Source organism: Pangasianodon hypophthalmus, chromosome 27 (genome assembly GCF_027358585.1).
Source record: "Pangasianodon hypophthalmus isolate fPanHyp1 chromosome 27, fPanHyp1.pri, whole genome shotgun sequence".
Taxonomy (NCBI): domain Eukaryota; kingdom Metazoa; phylum Chordata; class Actinopteri; order Siluriformes; family Pangasiidae; genus Pangasianodon; species Pangasianodon hypophthalmus.
Window position 1 is genome coordinate 13,782,962 of NC_069736.1, and position 21,246 is coordinate 13,804,207.

General features: G+C 40.0%; 1 protein-coding gene across 6 annotated transcripts; it reads right to left on the reverse strand.

Moving 5' to 3' along the window:
- Window positions 1-560: 560 nt before the first annotated feature.
- akap10 (A kinase (PRKA) anchor protein 10) lies at window positions 561-19,268 on the reverse strand. Of its 6 annotated transcripts, none has more exons than XM_034300860.2 (15): window positions 18,943-19,267; window positions 13,794-13,841; window positions 13,004-13,183; window positions 10,560-11,084; window positions 9,257-9,355; window positions 8,916-9,000; window positions 7,915-8,038; window positions 7,434-7,570; window positions 6,733-6,877; window positions 5,398-5,568; window positions 4,398-4,507; window positions 3,650-3,732; window positions 2,975-3,027; window positions 2,658-2,753; window positions 561-1,775 (listed from the first exon to the last, which is right to left on the reverse strand). In XM_034300860.2, exons 1-15 carry the CDS (start codon window positions 18,962-18,964, stop codon window positions 1,770-1,772), a joined length of 1,884 nt encoding a protein of 627 aa, XP_034156751.2. In that variant the 5' UTR covers window positions 18,965-19,267; the 3' UTR covers window positions 561-1,769. The 6 variants fall into 6 exon arrangements, with proteins under 6 accessions (XP_034156751.2, XP_034156753.2, XP_034156752.2 ...); XM_034300862.2 differs by having other exon boundaries at window positions 3,650-3,729; window positions 4,398-4,504; window positions 13,004-13,186; XM_034300861.2 differs by having other exon boundaries at window positions 3,650-3,729; window positions 13,004-13,186.
- Window positions 19,269-21,246: the final 1,978 nt, after the last annotated feature.

A 21,246-nucleotide genomic window follows, 5' to 3' on the forward strand; every position in this document is an offset into this window, starting at 1 on the left:
TTGTTGGTGCCAGAAGGGCTGGTTTGATTATTTCAGAAACTGGGAATTTCACATACAAGATGGAGTCATGGTGCGGGGAAAAAAAAATGTTTTGCGGGTGGAAACACCTTGTTGATGAGAGAGGTCAGAGGAGCATCAGTAGTCAGGTTTGAGCTGACAGGAAGTCTCAGCTTAACTCAAGTAACTACTGTTTGCAACCGTGGTGAACAGAAAAGCATCTCAGAATGCACATGTCGAATCTTAAGCCAAATGGGTTCCACTCCTGTCATCCAAGAACAGGAATCTGAGGCTAAAGTGGACCGAGGCTCACCGAAACTGGACAGATGTAGATTGGAAAAAGATCAGGTGATGTTTTTTCCCCCCATCTTCAACTGTCCAAGTCAGTGAGATCACGTTTCTGATGTTTGTTGTGAACATTAACTGAAGCTCTTGACCTGTATCTGCATGATCTCATGCAGTGCACTGCCGCCGCATGATTGGCTGACCGGATAACTGCATGAATGAGCAGGGGTATGGGTGTTCCTAATAAAGTAAACGACTTACACATAAAAGAATACAGAGACGTTTCAATAATATATGTATTTAAATCAAACACAATTTAAATATATTATAGATTAAGTACACATACATGTCAGAAAACATAATAATGGTACATAGTACCAAAAGTCCGTCTGTTTCTGGTTCTTGTCCACATCTCGACGAGGTCCGAAGCAGTATCATTGCGTGTTCAGAGTATCCTATTCTCAAAGAACAGGCATCACTGGAATTCGCTTAGACACACACATGTGACAACTCGTTAAAAAAAAAAAAACAAGAAAAAAGAAAAACAAACAAAGACATTCACCATAAAAAAAGAAGTTACATTAATCGAAACCAGAAATCTACATCATCATAGACTGGAGATGTGGGGGTTTAACATTGCACTAGCACATGTCCATGTTGGAGTAAGACTACAGAGAAGAGCTGATTCTGGAGTCGACATGGAGGGGAGTTGAATCTGTCAGTTTAAATCAACTTAAACTGTAACAACGTATTGTTCCATTCAGTTTCCGGAAACGTGATGATAAAATCCTGCTGTCGTAGTCCGATTTAACGGCACAGCGATACGTACACGCCTGCAAATAAAACTTTACATAGCCACCATGGGTAAATCTTTGCACTATAAAAAAAAAAAAAAAAGAATGAAAGAGGCTCTCTTTAGCCAGCCTCATAAAATCGGAGGAAGAAAGCTTCTGAGGGAAGATAAGAAACGAGGATTGGTAAGGGATTGGAGTAACCCGGGCTTTATAGTGACTTTGTTCAGGGTCTTATGCGCTTGGCATGGTAACAGCACAACACAGAGGACTCGTTTTGTCTCCGTGTTCATCTCGTCTCACTGTCTGTTTGGGATTTTGTTCTAGAAGTCCATCTCGCTTGTACATCTGGTTCCAATCATGCTTGCTTTATTATTTTTTTTTTTATTTGGGCTCCTCTTTTTACATTAAAATAAAGCCTTCATAATGCTTGAAATGTTGGTCACATGACCCAAGTGTACATACAGACATCTTCCTGTCTCTCACACTCACACACACACACACACACACACACACACACACACACACACGACTTCAGAGGAGGTTGTGGAACTGCAGCACTTTGTTTTAGCTTCATTATTACATAACTCGCCACTGGGGAAATGCCGTTGTTTTATCTCCAGGTTTTCGGCTCTGACGGAAGCAGCTTGGAGGCTGAGAGCAGAGCGAGTCTTCCCTCTTCATCAGCGCACAAAGTCATAGCTATAACACATCACAGATTCATGGTTAATACTGATTAAGGCTTCCAAGGTAACCAACTCTTATATTTTGTACCTAACTGCAAAAGCTGTGTGTGTGTGTGTGTGTGTGTGTGTGTGTGTGTGTGTGTGTGGCAGACAGGGAAAGCCCATCGGACATTGTGCTGCTGGAAAAAAAAGCCAACCGTTTTCCACATTTCCTTACACAGTGAATATCACGCTTTGATCAAGGTGTTAGATAGGTACACACCTGAAGGAAACTGGACATAAGCCTAATCAATTCAGTGTGAAATCAGATACTGAATCTCTGATGCTTCTGAGCCATCATATTGTCAAAAGAGAGAAGAGTGCTTCCACACTCTTTAGAGAGTTTTAGACCATTTTAAAAATGTGTGTAACTGAAGTGAAATCGTTAAATGCGAGGTTTGGACAGAGCTTAATGCAAAAGAGAAACATATTTCAGTTCAATAAGCCTGTAGCTTTGTAGCGTTCATAAATATATAGTAGAAACGCTCATAATCTATCCATGTGAAAGGTTTCCCTAGGTTGTCAATTTCAATTCATTTATAAAGCACGTTTAAAACAACTTTAATTGACCAAAGTGCTGTACATAAAGCATAAACCTAATTACAGCATTTAAAAAAATGCACAGACCTAATCGCTGCATTAGTATTGCATAGGCTTATATATGACAATAAAATCCATATAACCTTAAAACAACCCAATCATCTATCATTAAAAGCACGGGAGAAAAGATGAGTTTTTAACAAACATTTAAATTCAGACACTGTAGAAGCAGTTCTGATAGATATCATTTATAAAATGATCCTGCTTTGTACAGAATTATCCCCTGCTATACAAAGAATTCGGTACACACTTATTATACCTGACTGGATGTTGGTAGTGGGATCCCCTGCTGTCCCTGCTGCATGACGTCATTGACTATCATCTTAGCAATCTTCCACGCCATTTCCTCCTGAGCCTAGAACGAGTGGTCACAGAAACACAGAAATACAAATACGATTGTTAAACAATATACACAGAGTGCAAAGTCTTCTGTTCCAAGAGATCACTGGAATTATGTCATGTTTAACCAGGACTACAGAAAGATTTGTATTTTTAATCATCACGATTTTTTGGCTTCTTTAATTTCAATTTAGGCTTCAGTTAATTGAACTGCAGTGCGATAGTTCACACGCTCACCTCGTCTGTGTTTCCTTGCACCCATTTCTTCATTGCTTGGGAAAACATTGAACCTAGGAGAGAAGCAGAGAGAGCGGTTTGAGCTGCCCTTGGCTCCACAACAGCATCTGGGACCAGTGTGAATTCGACTGTAGGATCAGAAGCCGTGAACTCTGATTGTGTACCAGACAGATGGAAAACGCCCGAGTGGCCGCGCTGCGCTTCAGTGGCTCAGCATTACATTTTGAGTCAATCTCAAAAACTGTTATCCAAAGCACGGAACAAAGACAGAATGTGACAAAGAGTGAGAGTGGGTGAAACGAGAGAGAGAGAGAGAGAGAGAGAGAGAGAGAGAGAGATTTCTCCTTTCATCTCCTGCTCTTCATCGTAATCACACCAAATCACAGACTTCTCATCACCATGGCAACACCCACTTCAAGTCACTCAAACCCAGGCCTGAAGAGCACTTCAGCACGAGTCGAGAGCCGATTCACTCAGCGTGTAACACAACCCGCATGCCAGTGTGTGCATCAGACAAGACAAGCAGACAGACGGGACTCAAAATATTCGCTGACAGACAGACAGACGGTTATCGTTTATAAACTGGACTCAATATAAGAACATCTTCCAAAGAATGGAGACTTAAGAGCGTTTTAACAATTTGGTTTAACGATCATGGTGCTGTGCTTTTCTTACCCTTGGATTTCTTGACGTCCGGTTCTGGCTCGGCTTCCCGGATAAATTGACCCAGCTCGTTGACTTTGCCAAAGGTCATTCTTCTGAACAGAAGAGGAGACGGTATCTCTTAACAGATAAAAACTTTCATACCCATTAAACAAGGCTTCTAAACAAGTGTTAATAAGAATAATAAGATATCCTCTCATCAGTATGTCAACAGGACAACACGTGATGCTCGCATGTCTATCAGCTCTTCTTCTCTGCACAGGTGACAGTAACTCATGGATAATAGTAACAAATAATAAGGAAAAGCTATAATAGTTTTGCACCTATAGTCTTTTATAAATTTGGCAAAAAGCATATAATTAATCACAAAATGTCTCTCACGATGATAATACAAGACAAAATTGAATCGAACTGAAATATATAAATTCTAAGAAAACAGAAAATCCACAAAAAAAAAAATTTCGTATCCATTTATACCCATCGAATAATTTTGGAGCTAATGTTAAATTATGTAGACATCTCTGCACCTTTTTTTTTTTTTTTTTTTTTTTTAATTAATTAACCCTTAACATTACAAGACACAATCAACAACAACAGCGAAAAGAAAAAACTACTTCATTTCAAGCCATCTACAGAGAAGGGAATACTCTAACAGGCAATAATTAATAGTTATTTGATTATTATTTTAATTAAATTAATTAATAAATAAATAAATGACAGACTCTGTAAATGATGGAGACACTTGGACGCTGTTACTTACCCAGCGTATGGTCTCTGATACAGAGACTCGGGGTCCAGACTGGCAATGTCCACGGTTATCGCCTCATCAAAGTTCTTCAGGATTTTCACAGCCGCTTTTTTGGAGCCCTGCTGTATCGGTGGGAGGGAAGAAGAAAAAAAAAAAGACCTTATGAAGACACTAGAGGAATGATTTTACAAAGAAAACATGCACAGTCTCAATCTGATATCGAATAACAATATTGAACCCTGAAAGGTTCACTGCTGTCACAATACTAGTGAACGGGATGGACAAATCGCAAGCCAGGGTGCATGGGACAACCAAATGATGTATCCAGGCTATCAGTTTTTCATTTGGTGGTCCAATGATGATGTGGTGCTTGCTATTCTTTTCCGAATATGATGTAAATAAGTACATCATAAAGCGAAAACGAAGAGCTATCCAGACTCCGATAACGTGTTTACCTGCAATTAGAGAACACCACAGAAGGCACAAATGAGACACGCTTCATTATCAGGAGAAGATAAACACTATGCCTACTGAAGTCCCAGGGATACAAGTACTCACTTATTTTCCATAGCTTGCACTAATGCACATAATAAGTCATACTTCTGAGGTAAATTACCTTGGTGGCCACTTTTTAGCCTAGTTAATTGGACTTCCAGGCAAGCACAACATGGAACTGGGGCTTTGAGTTGCCTAGTTAATGACTTTATGATTTGGTAAAATACTGTACACATCTAAAGCCTTATTAGTATATCAGCAATACAGTTTCTCACTACATGCCTGGGGCGCTGCTGGAGATCATTAAGAGAGACTTGGCAAACAACTCTCAGATGGAAATCTACTTCTTTAGTCCCATGTTCAAATTATCAACTACTCCTTGTAACATAGTAACATTTACACAAGGCCCTGTCCTCCGTCATGAGCGAAATGTCATCGCGGCATACAGAAATGCCATAAGCCAAGGCCAGCCAATGAGAGTGCAGGGATCTGATCAAGCATGCGGCTGAAAGGTCACCTGGGCCTGCAACCCTTCCGAGGTGGCGGAGCTGCGGTCGTTGTCCATGGTCGCGCCCTGACCCGACGCCACCGAGTTTCCCACGATGAACTCATCCGCCCGTACGGAATTGATGAGGTCACTCAAGTATTTGTAGTACAGGTCACTGGATAGGAAGCCTGGCAAGTAGACCTAGGGTTAACAACAGAGAGGAACAAATATGCTGAAAACAGGGATAATTCCACGACGCCATGCTGCTAGAAAAAGAAATACACACCTCATCTACTGTATGGAGTTTTTTTTTTTTTTTTTCCCCACAGTGCGATTATTTACTTAAACATAAATGATCCATATTCAAAAATTGAAGATCTTTACAATGGGTTTTGCCTGTTGAACATGATTTCTGAACTTTTTGTGCCTTGATTTAGAAAAAAAAAAACACTTTTCCATTTTTTTCTTAATTTTTTTTACTCACCTATGCATTTTCTTATTAAATACTAAAAAATGCCTTTAAACATGCTATTAAAGGTAAGTAGTAAAGAATTTCCAATATTACTTACTGGAGTCACTGTTTTTCTGTGGCTCGATCCCTAATGGCATCCTATTAGACATTATAGCGCACTACATAGATGTCACAAGAACATTATGTAGTAAGTGTATATAGTGAATAGGAAGCCGTTTTGATTTTGGCCTCACTGTGCATTGCTGAAGGGAATGATTTTTTTTTTTTTTTTTTTTTTAAACATGGGTCTGGGTAGCCAAAGAAATGTACCACTTCGGTTAATATCAGTGACAAGAAAACACTTTTTTTAAATAAAAAGGAAAAAAAACCTGAAACAATAACGTCTATGTGATTCTGCCTCTTTGATTGAGCACTACTGTTTGTTCAATAAAAAATGCTAATTAATAATCAAATGCATTTGAACGCTAATTGTTTTAAGTGATTAATCCATTTAAGTCCTTTTTTGAAGGAGACGACAGAGTGAATCGTATTACTGCAGCTAAATATGGCTCATCCACCTGAAGCCGAAATACATTCTGATTCATGTCACGCTTGGCTTAGATATGATAATGACTGCAAATTATTCTGCCTCAAGAGAAGATGCTAATAATAATAATAATAATAATAATAATAATAAAAAACAACAGGAGAAAAGAGCCCCTTTGTCTCTAAAATTAGAGCTACTTCTTCTAATTAAAAGACGCTAATTTAGATTTCAGTTATTTATGTAAAAATCACATTTGCTTTACAAAATAATAGTGTTTGGCCTAATTTGTAACGCTACACAAAATGGGCTCTGCAGATTAAACCCGGGATTCCTTTGTGCTCTGGGTGTTGGTGAGGTCTTGACTGACCTTCTCCATGGTGGTCCAGGCCTGGCGTAGTGGAGTGGTGAAGCAATCGGGCAGAGGGCCGCCCTCTCGACAGATATTTGACTCGATCTCCATCCGAACCGAGTCGCCAAAACCCAACGGATTTGTGGCTTGGAGTGAAAAATACCTGACAACGAGTAACCACATTTATTTCACTCCATCATGTATTCACAGTATTCACCTCTTTCGTCTACATGGAATTCTACTGAAATACAATAGTACATGGGACAAAAGGAATACAGGTGTGTCAATAATAAAGAAATACCTATTGAGGGGAAAAAAAAAAATCTCATCAACCTACAGTTATCTAAGTTGTTATTTGTTCACCGAGGGCTGAAATCATATTATAGAATTGCTAATGAGATTCAATTAGGCTTTCAAAATGTACTTGCATGTGCATTTCAAGTGCTTGAAATTCATATACATCAATGGAGTCAAACATATTAAGGTCATATTTACATTGAAATAGAAGTGTATCTAGCAAGAAAGCACATTAAGGTATTCTTTAATAAATGAAAAATTGTAATCATTGGAAAGTTGCTGTTGTACAAGAGGAATAAAACACTTCAGGAAGTGCTGTTGGAAAATAATGAACTTCGGGGTGGTAACAGTAACTAATTCCTTATGAAAGTTGGCAGAAAAACCAAAACATCAGGATGTCTGGTGTAACTAGGATGTCTTACTTGTCGTAAAGGATCATGGCGTCATTCTGTGCCTCCTGTCCATCGTATTGTCCTTTTTTAGCAGCCAGTTGAACCTGGAAGTTATCCGCAGCCAGCCAGAACTGCAGGATGTTCACTGCGTCCTCCTTCTCCATGTACTGCACATAACAGCCAAATTCAGGCATTACAACAAACACTCCCTCAGCACTTTTCACTAATATCTTAAAAAAATAAATAAATAAATAAACTTTCTACACTTCATTCAACTTTCCTGCCCGCTTGCACTTTTTTTATATTAAATCTTTGTAAATACTCAGCATTTTTACATCATTATATACTGTACATTAAGAGACGGCATCTTTACCAAAAAGCAATAATAAGGAGAAACACTATGATTACAGTGGTAAAAAAGTTAAAATATAAATAAATAAATAGAAATGTGTACTGGGGTGTAATTAGAGCTTTTAAAAAAAAAAAAAAAAACCCTTAACTGGGTCCTCACCTCAGAGAAGTAGAACAGGGCAGACTCACAGAACAAGATGTCTGCCAAGAACACAGAACCGCTGGTCAGCACCTCGATCTGGTACTTGCAAAAATAATGGCTCCGCAAGAACTCGCTAAAGTGGCTGGGGAAGACAGAGGAGATTATTAAATGTGCTACGGGTAATCAGTTTTTTTTTTAAAGTGTCGAACATAGTGTGACAAGCAAAAATCAAGTGCTGAGGTTGTGATTAAGCAATATATGTGTTTGGCTGATAATTAAACAAAAACTTTCAGCCCTAATTAGTGTATCGATGTTAAGTATCACATGTATCACATGGCTAGTCATGTGAGAACTGGTCACTTACATTAAAGTTGACTTCAATGAAACTTTAATATTTTCCTGTCACACCCTTTCATTCAAACCTTCGATTTTAAAATTGTCTGATTTTCTTTATGTAAATTATATAGGCAAGCACTGCGCTCTTAATCACTGTATTGTGCCTTGCGTAAGTATTCACCCCTCCTTGAATATCTTTACATTTTGTACTGTTACACCCTGGAACTGAAATAGACTTCATTGGATTTTATTTCATGAATCTACTCAGATTTTCCAGAAACCAGATGATCAGGATCCAGATGTGCAAAGCTGACTCATATCCCATTAGACTTGCAGCTGTAATTGCAGCCAAGGTTTCTACCAAGTATTGACCGCGGAGGGTGAATATTTATGCAGCCCACAAATCCCTGCTTATGTTTAATTAACTTGTGTGTCATGATTAAAAAAAAAATTCATATTATAGAAAAAAATCTTCAAATAATAGAAACACTATAAAATATGGAAAAGTTCAATGGGGGTGAATACTTATGCAAGGCCCTGGATGCTGATTTTAACTGCATTACAAAAAAAAAAATAACCCAACGTTTCAGTAAGCCAAAGGTTTGGAAGGAAAAAAAAAAAAAGAAAGAAAGAAAAAAAAAAAAAAGGTGGAAAGATAAGGCAGTGAAACAAAAGTTACTTACTGCTGCTCCATAATGGTGAACACTACTGACTGCGCAATAACAAAGCAGTTTGGGTCCACCTGACCGTCCTCTCCACAGATTTTAGCTGGCAAAGAGATAATTACATAATCATAATAATAATTCATCACTGCATGGTGGAAAAAAAAAAAAAAATAATCAATCACAGGACCTAATAATGTAACGATTATTCTTTGACGCAATATATAGACAAAACTGTCTGAGGATTTTAACACCAGATAATGTCAATGAAAAATTAATTTTATATTACCCTATTGTGCTTTATTAAAAATACGTGTAGAGGACAGACGTAGAAAACTAAGTTGAGGATGAGGCTTTCTTACCAACAATGTCGTTTCGTATCTGCTCGGTGATCGGGATGGGCCTAGAAGCATCTGGAGACACGTACTTGGTAAAAATGTTGACTGCGTCCCGCTCTATACCTACAGCACAGGAAGAGAAAGAGGGAAATAAAAGGAAAAGAAAAAACACACTGGTGAGATGCTACTTAAAACAAAGCATGGTTCTTCAAACTACCCAGCACCATACGACATCCTTTTTCCATTTTAAACTCATTAAATGTTGTGTAGAAAACGTTCCCGAAAAATGACTTTGCGCCACATTTCGATTCCACGAAGGTGACACGGAGAGAGTTGACGCGCAGTTTAACTACATTTCACGCTGCGGTTTATAGCCCTGTACTAATGTAGATTTAGAGTTGGCTAGATTTTATGCTCGTTCGTTGAGGGGCTGACTGTTTAAGAGCCCTAGGCTGATAGCATCTGCCTCTTCTCGCAAGGTTAACGCCATGACTTTTAGCTCAATTGACTTGCTCCACTCGCTGCCTTCCCTGCAGCTTTATTCCATGTTCCACTATGAAAGTCCCTGCGAGGGATTTTTTTTTTTTTTTTTTTTTTAACAGATCACGCGTTTCTTCTGCCAGTTGTAGCAAACACAACTGTCACCAAAGCCCTGAAGACAGGAAGAGTCGTTAGCTGCTAAGAGAGAATCTGTTGTCGCGCTCGTGTAAATGGTGGAAGTCCGTGAACCGTGCAGAATGTCGTAGTAGAAAGCAAGCTAAGAACATGATGTGCTCTGTAACACAGCGCCCTTGAATCCGGTTGGTCAGAAACTGCCGATTTATTTTCTATAACAACAGCTCTGATATGGAGGATGCTCACGTAATCTAAGAGTAATCATTTTTAAAAATGTGTTATTATTTAAAAAAAAAAAAAAAAAAACTATAAATCACTGACATGGTTGATGCTTTATATAAGGAGACATTTATTTAACATTTATGGAAGGAGTCTCCAGTGTCAGTGCTTTATCACAGCCAAAGATTCTACAGGGGCTTTTGAGTGAGCAACTGTTTGTCCGTGTTAAAAAATAAGATAAGCAAGAATGAACTTGTTTTGTGGTATAAGAGGAATAAAACACTTCAGGACAAGGTATTATTGGAAAATAATCAACTTCAGGGTGGTAACAGTGACTCCGTTTGCTGCATCGCACAACCCCATAGTTGATTATTTCCCTATAATAGCATGTCCTTAAGTGTTTTTTTTTCTTACATAAGCAACATTCGTGATATTATTATTATCATGTACATTAATACATACGTGTGCCGTGTGCCCATCAGTCAGTACTCACTCTTCATAAGCTTGTCGGAGAGCTCGCGGAGTGCACTTGCACCCTGGCCTTTAACCGGAGTTCCCGTCCTGGAGGATGACGAGGAAGTAGAGGGGCGTCGACTCAGCCTCAACCCTTCCTCGTGATTAACAGAGTCTCGGCGTCCCGCTCCATCATGAGAATTAGCGTCCTGGGGGCTGGAAGGCGTCTGAGAGGTAAAAGTGTCCTCATATTCCCCTTCATCGATGCCAGGTGAGGCGTTGAGAGTCGGCGGCGAGTCTGGAGATGTTGTGAAGCCCAGAGTGGAGGCGGTCTCGGCCAGGGAGCTGTGCTTCACCGAGTTGAGGCTATGAGCGCGCACGCGGGACCAGCTGGTGGACCGGAAACTCTCAGCCTCCAGCCAAAAGCGCGCCAGATGCTCGGCAGAGCGCGTCACCATGAAGTGCAGATAGTAGGGCAGCGCCATGGCGTCACGGAGCACTTGCTCCACAGTCTTGGAGAGCCGTGAACGTGTCTCCTGTGTCTGATAGTTCACGCTGGAGTAACCTAAAACGGTGACAATATTATCATTACCATTCTGGCTTCTTTTCACATTTGGGTACTGACCATTAAAACATTAAGAACAGGACAATTTTTCATGTTGCCTATAAAAGTCAGGAACGTCACAAACACTTGTGACTCAGACATCTTCAGCATGCAGCAGCTTGCTTTCTGAATTATGTAATCCATACACCTGGATCTTGTTACAACTCTTTTAACCTGCATTGTGAAATCGTTTCCACGCTGTATATCGTGCTGTGCATTGACAAACAATTTGAATTGGCTGAAGAATTTCTTTAACGGCTGACAGAGCAACAAATTTCCCTTCTGGACCCCAGCAGGAAGGCAGTTAAGTCATGTGAGGTTGAACCCTGACTGACACAATGGCAGACGAGAGCGCTGTGGCTACAATATCCTCTGTTGTTCAAAGCACACAACATCAGGGAGAGGAAGAGGACTGGGAGGCGGATTAGACTGTGATGGGCGTCTCCCTAGAGAAGGGGTTGGTGTAGAAAGACCGACTGTCTGTTGTAACGGCTGTCTGGCTTCCATGCTGCAGGATTCCCCTTTGTTCAAGGTTGCAACACCAGTTCAACCACGCACGTCTATACAGACATGTCAGGATGTACTGAGCATCGCAAGGATACGCGCAGAACGCCAAAAAGAGACCATAAAATTCATCTAAAGTTCATTAGATTTCCCAGCACCAGCTGCTTCATCATCACACAATGCTCAATGTTTAACTGTACAGGTTCACACTCATACAGGAACAAAGCGTTAGTAGTGAACTTCCTCATCTCTGATGGGTTATAAAGTTGTGTGTTGTCTTGTCTGGACACTCTTCAGGTCTCTAATGAACACTATCTGGTGATGTCCTACTGCAGGACAAACACTGGCCTGTGAAGGGCAGGACTCCAGAAATGTTACTGCCTTGTACACATGACTTTGAAAACATTATTCATGCATTCATTTGTTCTAAGTTGGCTTATGTCCAGCTCCTCCTGTCCTAGTTAACCTAGATAGTGGCTGTGCTTTTAAAGGAGTGGCACCAGGGCTTATCTCCCTAAATCTCAACCTAAGACACTCCTATTCATGAGCCTTAGAAGAAATCATTACGTGAACTGTATACAGCCCTATTCGGATTGGTTTAGTTTATCAGGGGGACGTCTGTAATTCATTATTTCACCTCAGCGATACAACTCTCACGTCCGGACAGCAGTGAAATGCCTGCAGGAGGAGTGAGTTTCTAGCGGGTTGCATTTTCTGTGAACCCCGATGTTTGCGTCACGTGGTCGTATGAGCATTCACAACATGGCATCCAACCCAAGAAGAGGCACTGGAGTAGAGAAGAAATGCTGGGGACAGCAAACCTTCCAGCAACAATTTAAAAATACAAGAAGTATCCATTTTTCGTTCTGCAATTCGAGAAGTGTTTAATATCTGGGGGAGGGTGATACGAGTGCTACGAGACCAAATATGGCAAGTAGCAGCAGTCAAACATCTTTTTCAGACATCTGCATAGAAAAATCAGATGAAGTTGGCCAAAAAAAAAACACAGTAAGTAATAGGGCTTGTAATTTTCTCAGAGGAGACACCGACATGGCCGATCTGGCCGATCTAAAATCACAGATCTGTAAAGCAGGAAATTATCCCTCATGTAAATTTAATCCTGTCCATAAAGCGCTTATGTGAGCTTTTTCTTTAGTAATGTATATTTCAATCATAAAAGCACTTTGTTGTCAAATAGTTGTGCTTACATCATCAAACGTTCATTTTTATGAATATTAATGTGAAAAAGGAATCCAGAGCTCGACTGGAACTGCCACCTTCCATGGGCCTGCTAAACTGTCACTCTTTTCTTGCTTGATACTTTATATATTATAACTAACTGAAAGAGACGCTGTAGAATATTGAAAGTGGCGCACCCAGGTCTCCGAAGTGAGCTGCCTCCATGTGACTGGGCTGCTTTTTGAGGATGGCCGTGCGGCCACGCGCGAACGAGTCCATGTTAGCCGAGATGGCGCTGATGGCCACGTGGCTCGGGCCGGCCGCCTCCAGGATGGCATGGTGATTCCGTAAGGGGGAGTTGGGCAACACTGCAGAGCCTGCTGGGGGAAAAAAAATCAGAGAAGAAAATAAAATTTAATGGAGCCTGTACAATGAGCACGAGCTCATAAACTACATGGATCCTATGTGCTTGCTCGAAGTTATAGCACTGAGTAACAGATCTTATGCAAATCTATGACCTGACTAAAAGTAAGGCTTAAGAGACTCTTCGCCTATCAAAGTGCAAATATGAGCGTTATTGTGCAGTCGATAAGTTAAACTGTTAATTTAACCGAGTACGAGGCTTGTGTGTGAAGCTGACCTTACATAACCTTGTGAAACTTGGACCATGACTCTGACTAGCTCCCGGTGAACCCATTTAAAGATAAAATCAGTCATGTGCTGAAAACGTAATCACGACGTCCCGAACCCTGAGGCTGTACAGATGAGCGATGAGCTGCAGTAACACACCAAACTTTTATCTGATCCTCCACCCCATCCTGTTCGTTATTTAGCATAGCAGGATAACAAATCGCCAAATAACTGTAGCTTCTGATACCACAACTTCTGCTACTAAAAGACGACAGCCGATCAGGAAACGGCTACAGAGTGATGACTAAGCTGGAGAAGGTATTAAGCAAACATATTCTCTGCAGATAATATACTCACCTCTGCCTGCTTTCAGATCTACTGCCTTCTCTGGTTCCTTTCCTTTAGCTGTAGGGCAAAGAACACAAGAGATGTAACTTCTTCACAGGAAGTGAACTAAATTACCAAGATGCAACTAGGACTGACCGTAAGGAAAGAATAAAACAACAGGGAATGCTGTAATAGGAAACTAATCAACGATGGAGTCACTGTTACCACGCCAAAGCTGGTTTTTTTTTTCCAATAACTGCACAAGCTGATGTATTTTCCAACAGCAATTTGTCAACAATTATTTTTAGTTAAAGAATGACATGTCGTTCTTTTTTATCCATTTATTGTTGAATGTAATGTAGGGGAATGTCCGCAAAACAATTAGTTCCTGTTATCACTTACGTTATAACAGCTAGAAACTTTGTCTTCCTGTCACCTGCCTCTTTTTGTTCTCTCTTGAAGTTAATAAGAAGAAAAAAAATGCAGCTTGTCAGGTTACTGAGAAACCAGATAGCCGTCTATCCTGAACACTTCCCCGTGCCTGAAAACTTTACTTCCGACTGTTACGAGGTGCTCAAACCTGGAGACAACGTCCCTAAGTGTGAAATAAACAGTGCACACCAAAAAAAGTCTGTGTGTTAGTACACAAAGCTGCTGCTGTGGAAATGAATCACCACCTTCTGACCAATCAGATTCGCAGATATCGCAGATCTAAAATGAATACGAAAGCACAAGGAATCTAGAAGAGAAAGACTTTAAGGAAGACAGGATTGCTGACTGACAACAGGACCATCAAGATTACATGTGTATCTTGAACAACGGGAATTATATTATCATACTATGGAAAAGAGACAGCTTTTGAGAAATCACAACTCAAAAAAAAAAAAAGAGAGAGAGAGAGCTAGAGAGAAGGAGATTGCTTTGAAACATCTGAATCCCAAGACTGCCTGTGACTGTACAGTCATTGTAGTTCCTGGCCTACATGAGGAGCAAAGATAAGGGAGAGGCTTCAAATCTGTGTGGCCGGAAAAACGTGTCCGGATAAAACAAAGAGCGTCACGTATGATGTCATCTAAATGCTTCAGGGCCATAATACATGGTATTATGTAAGGAACACACACAACTTGGGTGTGCAATTCTAGAAAAACAATCAACAGTGAGGTGGTGTGATACAACCTGACGCGAAGCGGAGTTGCCATTACCACACCAGAGTTGATTCTTTTCTAACGCCCTGAAGTGTGTTAATCACGAGCTTTAATTTATATTTAATTTATTGTTAAACAGCAGCAGGTATTTAAAAACATTATATGGATTATATGGAGCTGCTGCCATACAACTCCCTGTGTAAGTTGTTACTATTGCTGTGTCCAAATATCCCTACTACCCTACTATACAGTAGGCGAAAAGCAGTACGCCAAAGGAGTAGTATGTATTCACAATTTCTCAGTATTCATAAAACAGTAGGTGAGAAATACCCAGATGACCTTCTGCGGTATGGAACCAACGGACACTGCGCTATCCCATAAGGCAACGGGACTGGCATGGAAGAGCTGTCTGAATCAAAAACAGCAGAAGGCAGAACGTCGGCTCTTTTTAAGTCTAAGTGCTATAGGTATTAAACGTTGTTCCTTGTGGTTACACCGTATTTGTTTAATAACAGCTGAGTAAACTGTTAACTTGTTGAAGGTAGATGAAAAAAAAAAAAAACGTTGCCAGAGCGTTTAAGTTTTTGCAGTTATGATGACGTCATAGGTCATGTGACAATGCCAACATGGCGGATGTACCATGTCCAGATTGTATTCATACTACATGTACACTGAACAACACATACTGTATCTACTGTATATATAGTATCTATATATATTAGAACGAGTGTATTAATATTAACCTGTGATTTGCCTGTCAGCCGGAACTACTTTCAATACTTCTGACCAATCAGATTCGAGAATTCAACAGCGCTGAGGCTCTTAACCCATACAATAGGGTGCAAAATTATCACAAGCAACAGCAATACAACAGGAGGGGGGGGGAGGAGGAAAAAAAAAAAAAAAAAACTACCTCCAAACACAAAATCACAAGCACACCTGCTGTCATCAGTTACAGCACTAGCTATGCATCCTATATTCATAACGCATTATAACTGCGCTATGCGTTACATCTTATCACGCCTAACATAACCCAGTATAAACGTTCACTGACAAAGACTAGTTCGAGTTAACACTTGAACCCTATGAAAACCATATGTATAATGACTTAGGCATACCTTCCCGTGTTATAATGCACTCATAAGGCACTATACACATCATTATAAATATTTATGAAAAGGCATTACAGGTTGCAGCATTGTTTATAATGTCTTTAAAAAGAATTGTTAAAGGAATACATGGAAAGCAGCGCTTATAACACATTATATCTTCTCATAATGTGCTACGCAAAGTGGGTCTTGGTGATATAACATGCTATAAATGTTATACTACATATATAATGCGTTACATTATGAGCACTACTTATAATGCATCATGGTTAAGAGAACTATACAGTGCAATAAATTGTTATTTCATAAATAATTACAGTAATGCATTATGAATCTTTGACATAATGTACATTTATAAGTAGTGCTTTATATCACGATTATGTCTTCTCAGAATGCACTATGCAGAGTGACATAACATGTTATAAACTCTACATATATAATGCATTATGATCTGATGATTCTGAATCTTTACCATAATGTACATTTATAAGTAATGCTTTATATCACCATTATATCTTCTCATAATGTGCTATGCAAAGTGGGGCCTGGTGACATAACATTCATTATACACGGATCAGCCATAACATTATGACCACCTGCCTAATATTGTGTTGGTCCCCCTTTTGCTGCCAAAACAGCCGTCGAGGCATGGACTCCACTAGATCCCTGAAGGTGTGCTGTGGTATCTGGCACAAAGATGTTAACAGCAGATCCTTTAAGTCCTGTAAGTTGTGAGGTGGGGCCTCCATGGATCGGACTTGATGGCCAGCACATCCCACAGATGTTCCATTGGATTGAGATCTGGGGAATTTGGAGGCCAAGTCAACACCTTGAGCTCTTGGTCATGTTCCTCGAACCATTCCTGAATAATTTTTGCAGTGTGGCAGGGAGCATTATCCTGCTGAAAGAGGTCACTTCCATTAGGGAATACCGTTGCCATGACGGGGTGTACCTGGTCTGCAACAATGTTTAGGTAGGTGGTACGTGTCAAAATAGCATCCACGTGAATGCCAGGACCCAAAGTTTCCCAGCAGAACATTGCCCAGAGCATCACACTGCCTGCCCTAGCTTGCGTTCTTCCATAGTGCATGCTGGTGCCATCTCTTCCCCAGGTAAACGATGCACACGCACCCAGCCTTCCACATGATGTAAAAGAAAATGTGATGCATCAGACCAGGCCACCTTCTTCCATTGCTCCATGGTCCAGTTCTGATGCTCACCTGTCCATTGTAGGCACTTTTGGCGGTGGACAGAGGTCAGCATGGGCTCTCTGACAGGTCTGTGGCTACACAGCCCCATACGCAGCAAGCTGCGATGCACTGTGTGTTCTGACACCTTTCTATCATAGCCAGCTTTAACTTTTCAGCAATCTGAGCTACAGTAGCTCTTGTGTGGGATCAGACCAGACGGGCTAGCCTTCACTCCCCATGCACATCAGTGAGCCTTGGACACCCACGACCCTGTCGCTAGTTCACCGGTGTTCCTTCCTTGGACCACTTTTGGTAGGTACTAACCCCTGCATACCGGGAACACCCCACAAGGCCTGCTGTTTTAAAGATGCTCTGACTCAGTCGTCTAGACATCACAATTAGGCTGGTGTCAAAGTCTCTCTAATCCTTACGCTTGCTCATTTTTCCTGCTTCCAACACATCAACTTCAAGAACCGACTGGTCACTTGCTGCCTAATATATCTCAACCCTTGACAGGTGCTATTGTAATGAGATAATCAATATTATTCACTTCACCTGTCAGTGGTCATAATGTTATGGCTGATCGGTGTATACGTAGTGTTTATAGCATTATAAGTAGTGCTCATAATGTAATGCATCATGTTTAAGAGAACTATAAATTGCAATAAATATTTCTTTCATAAATAATTACAGTAATGCATTATGAGTCTTTGACCTAATGTACATTTATAAGTAATGCTTCATATCATGATTATGTCTTCTCATAATGCACTATGCAAAGTGACATAACATGTTATAAACTCTACATATATAATGCATTATGATCTGATGGTTATGAATCTTTGACATAATGTACATTTATAAGTAGTGCTTTATATCATGATTATATTTTATATATAATGCAGTATGGGAATTGGGGCCCTATGATTTGTGAATGGAGGAAAGAAAAAGAGGGAATTTGAGGGAAGTTGGTGTTGTCTGATCACTTCTGGACACTTTCTATGTGCTAAATTTGAGTGTACTGTTTATTCCTAATGTCTATTTTAAACATATATAAAGGATATAAAGCAGAAAAACTGAGAGTCAAGGAAGACGGAAGGAAGATGGATGGATAGATAGATGGGTGGTTAGACGAGTTTAGTGCTTTGGATTGCAAATATGTGCACAAAATCGTGCAAAAAAAAAAAAAAAAGTCTACATGACCTGTAAAAAATGTCAAAAGCCAGCACTGAAATGTTCACAAAGATCACAGGACTGTTCTGCTAAGTCGAGCTGCAGGTGATTAATGCTAGCTGGAGTTTAGCCGAATATCTAACAGCTGTGTGTGTTTTTTTTTTTTTTAATATCCACCACAAATATTTATGAATGAATAGTAACTCTATATGTATCTATTAAGATATATTATACATAATATAATAATATAACAAGCCTTTATTAAGACTTAAACAGACGAACATGGATTCGGGATGCTAATGTTACTTATTCACCCAGGTTAGCAGGAAAGCTAGCTGTTACCTGGATGCTAACCAAGTTGCTAACAAGGTGTTGAGGCTGTTTACAGTCACTTCGCTTTTTTTACAGAACAAAATAGCTAATACTAACTAATGAGTGAGTAAATAAATAAAGGAATAAATAACTCAGACATTGTAAATAGTTACACAGCCCAGTGACGGTCGGCTATGCTGTCTGAAGCTAAGCTAACACCTCGGCTAAGCTTGACTGAGCACTTCCTTACCTTTCCGCCTAAAAAACGACATTTTCTTGCTGCGACTGCTTCCTTAGCTCAGTGACAGCATCTCGTGGACTCCCGGGTGCCTTCATTCATGACTCTTTTTTATTGCAGGCAGACTACAAAAAGGATTCATGCAGATTTCAAGCTGAATTTATTATTATTTCTTTTTTGTAATGCCCATTAGCTCCAGAGCTGGCCGTGCCGCCACCATTCCGCTTCCGGAATACAGTAACAGCGGCTGAATCCCAAATCAGTCCCTGTTGGATATGTAGTGCACTACACATGCCGCATGATCCGTTCATTCGGAGCCGATGGTAGCACAATGATATAGGGAGGAATGATGAGTTTGGGATTTAACCACGATTATCTGTTAATGGTTACTGGTTAAATGGTTAAAATGGTCGGCGGATAAAAAAAAAAGAAAGAAAGAAAAGGGAAAAAAAAGATGTCCAATCATTTTCACGCACTGTTAAAATGCCTCCATGACATTTTATTAACATTTAACGTATCTTTCCTGAAGGTTGACAGAAATAGTGAATTATTTGCATAATGTATTTGTAATATTTAATCACGTGACAGGAGGAGTAAACCTTTTTTTTCCAAAATAGTTTCCTGTATGGACATTTTAGATACACTGTTAACTTTTGATCTCAATTAAAGTGAGACTCGTTCATTTATTTATTTACTTACTTACTTACTTAATTATTTTCAAATGTGCAATATTCTCAGGCTGAGTAGACAGACTGAGAGCGTGCCTGCCCCCTGGTTGAAACGCGCATGCGCGACCACTTATGGACGCACCCACTAGAGGGCGCCATTTCTACAATAATAGTTTCATTCTTCTGCTGTGTATTGAAGCACACAGCTATTGTACTGATGCACACGTAGCTACACAATAACAGACTGCCTGTTGCAGTTGCACATATATTTAGCCCCCTTTAATATCTCCATTAATAGATCACAGCTGATCTGATGTTATGTAGTGGCACAGCAGGAACACTGATACAGCATATAGCCAAAAGTTTGTGCACACCTGACCATCACACCTGATCATATGAGTCATATGAGGATCTTCCTCAAACTGTTGCCACAAAGTTGGAAGCACACAACTGCATACAATGTCTGGGTATGCTGTAGTGTTACAGTTTCTCTTCACTGGCCCAAACCTGTTCACAATGCTCCTGTACACAATACGAGCTCCATGAAGACATTGTTTGAGTCAAATGGCTTTATTGGCATTTCAACCATGTCTAGCTATTTAGTACACAGTAAAACGAAACAACGTTCCTCCAGGACCATGGTGCTACACAAAACAACACAGGACTACAAGACACTACACATTTTTTACATAAAGTGCACATGCAAACATGTGTAAACAGCACAAGACAGTACAATAACTACCAAAACAGGACAATAGGCACCGTAAGAATAGGTACAGTGCAGTGCCAGCTAGTACACAGTTCTAGTAAGAAAGTGAATCAGAAGGTTGGAATGGAAGAACTCGAGTGTCCTTTCACAGAGCCCTGACCTCAACCCCACTGAACACCTTTGGGATGATCTGCACCCCAGACCTTCTCACCCAACATCATTACCTGACCTCACTAATGCTCTTGTAAAAAGCTAAATAAACACAAATCCCCAAGCCACACTCCAAAAATCTATTGGAAAGCCTTCCCAGAAGAATGGAGGTTATTATAACAACAAAAGGGGACTATATCTGGAGTGAATGTGATGATCCTATTGTGTGCTGGTCAGGTGTCCACAAACCTTTGTCCATATAGCGTATGTTAGTGGTTGTTGATGTGAGTGGATCAGGCACAGCAGTCTTACTTACTTACTTACTTATTTACACACTATGTATACTAGAAGCGCATCTTCTTGATGAAGCACTTGTTAATTACCATTAAACTCTTTGTCAGTGTCACTTGTGAGAAGATCTCAGCAACATTACCGTTCTAATACATTTCACAAAGTGCACTTTTCACTTCTCATGAAGGAGCTTTGTGCTTATGGAAATCCATGCACGAGCAGGATAAATTTGTATGCAGACCACATATAATTTGCATGAATGAATAAATGAATGAATCTGTCTCTTGCATTAATTGCCTAAAGTTCACTTAACACCATATACAGTAAACTTCCTATTGGCCATATATTATAAGTGTAGTACACAATCTGTTCTTTCATGCCCTATGTAGCAGACTAATATGGGGAGTAATGAGGCATTTGAGATTTAACAGGGATTTCTGTTAATGAGAAATTAATGGTTGGCAGTTAAAAAAAGATGTATTAATCATTAGGCGATAT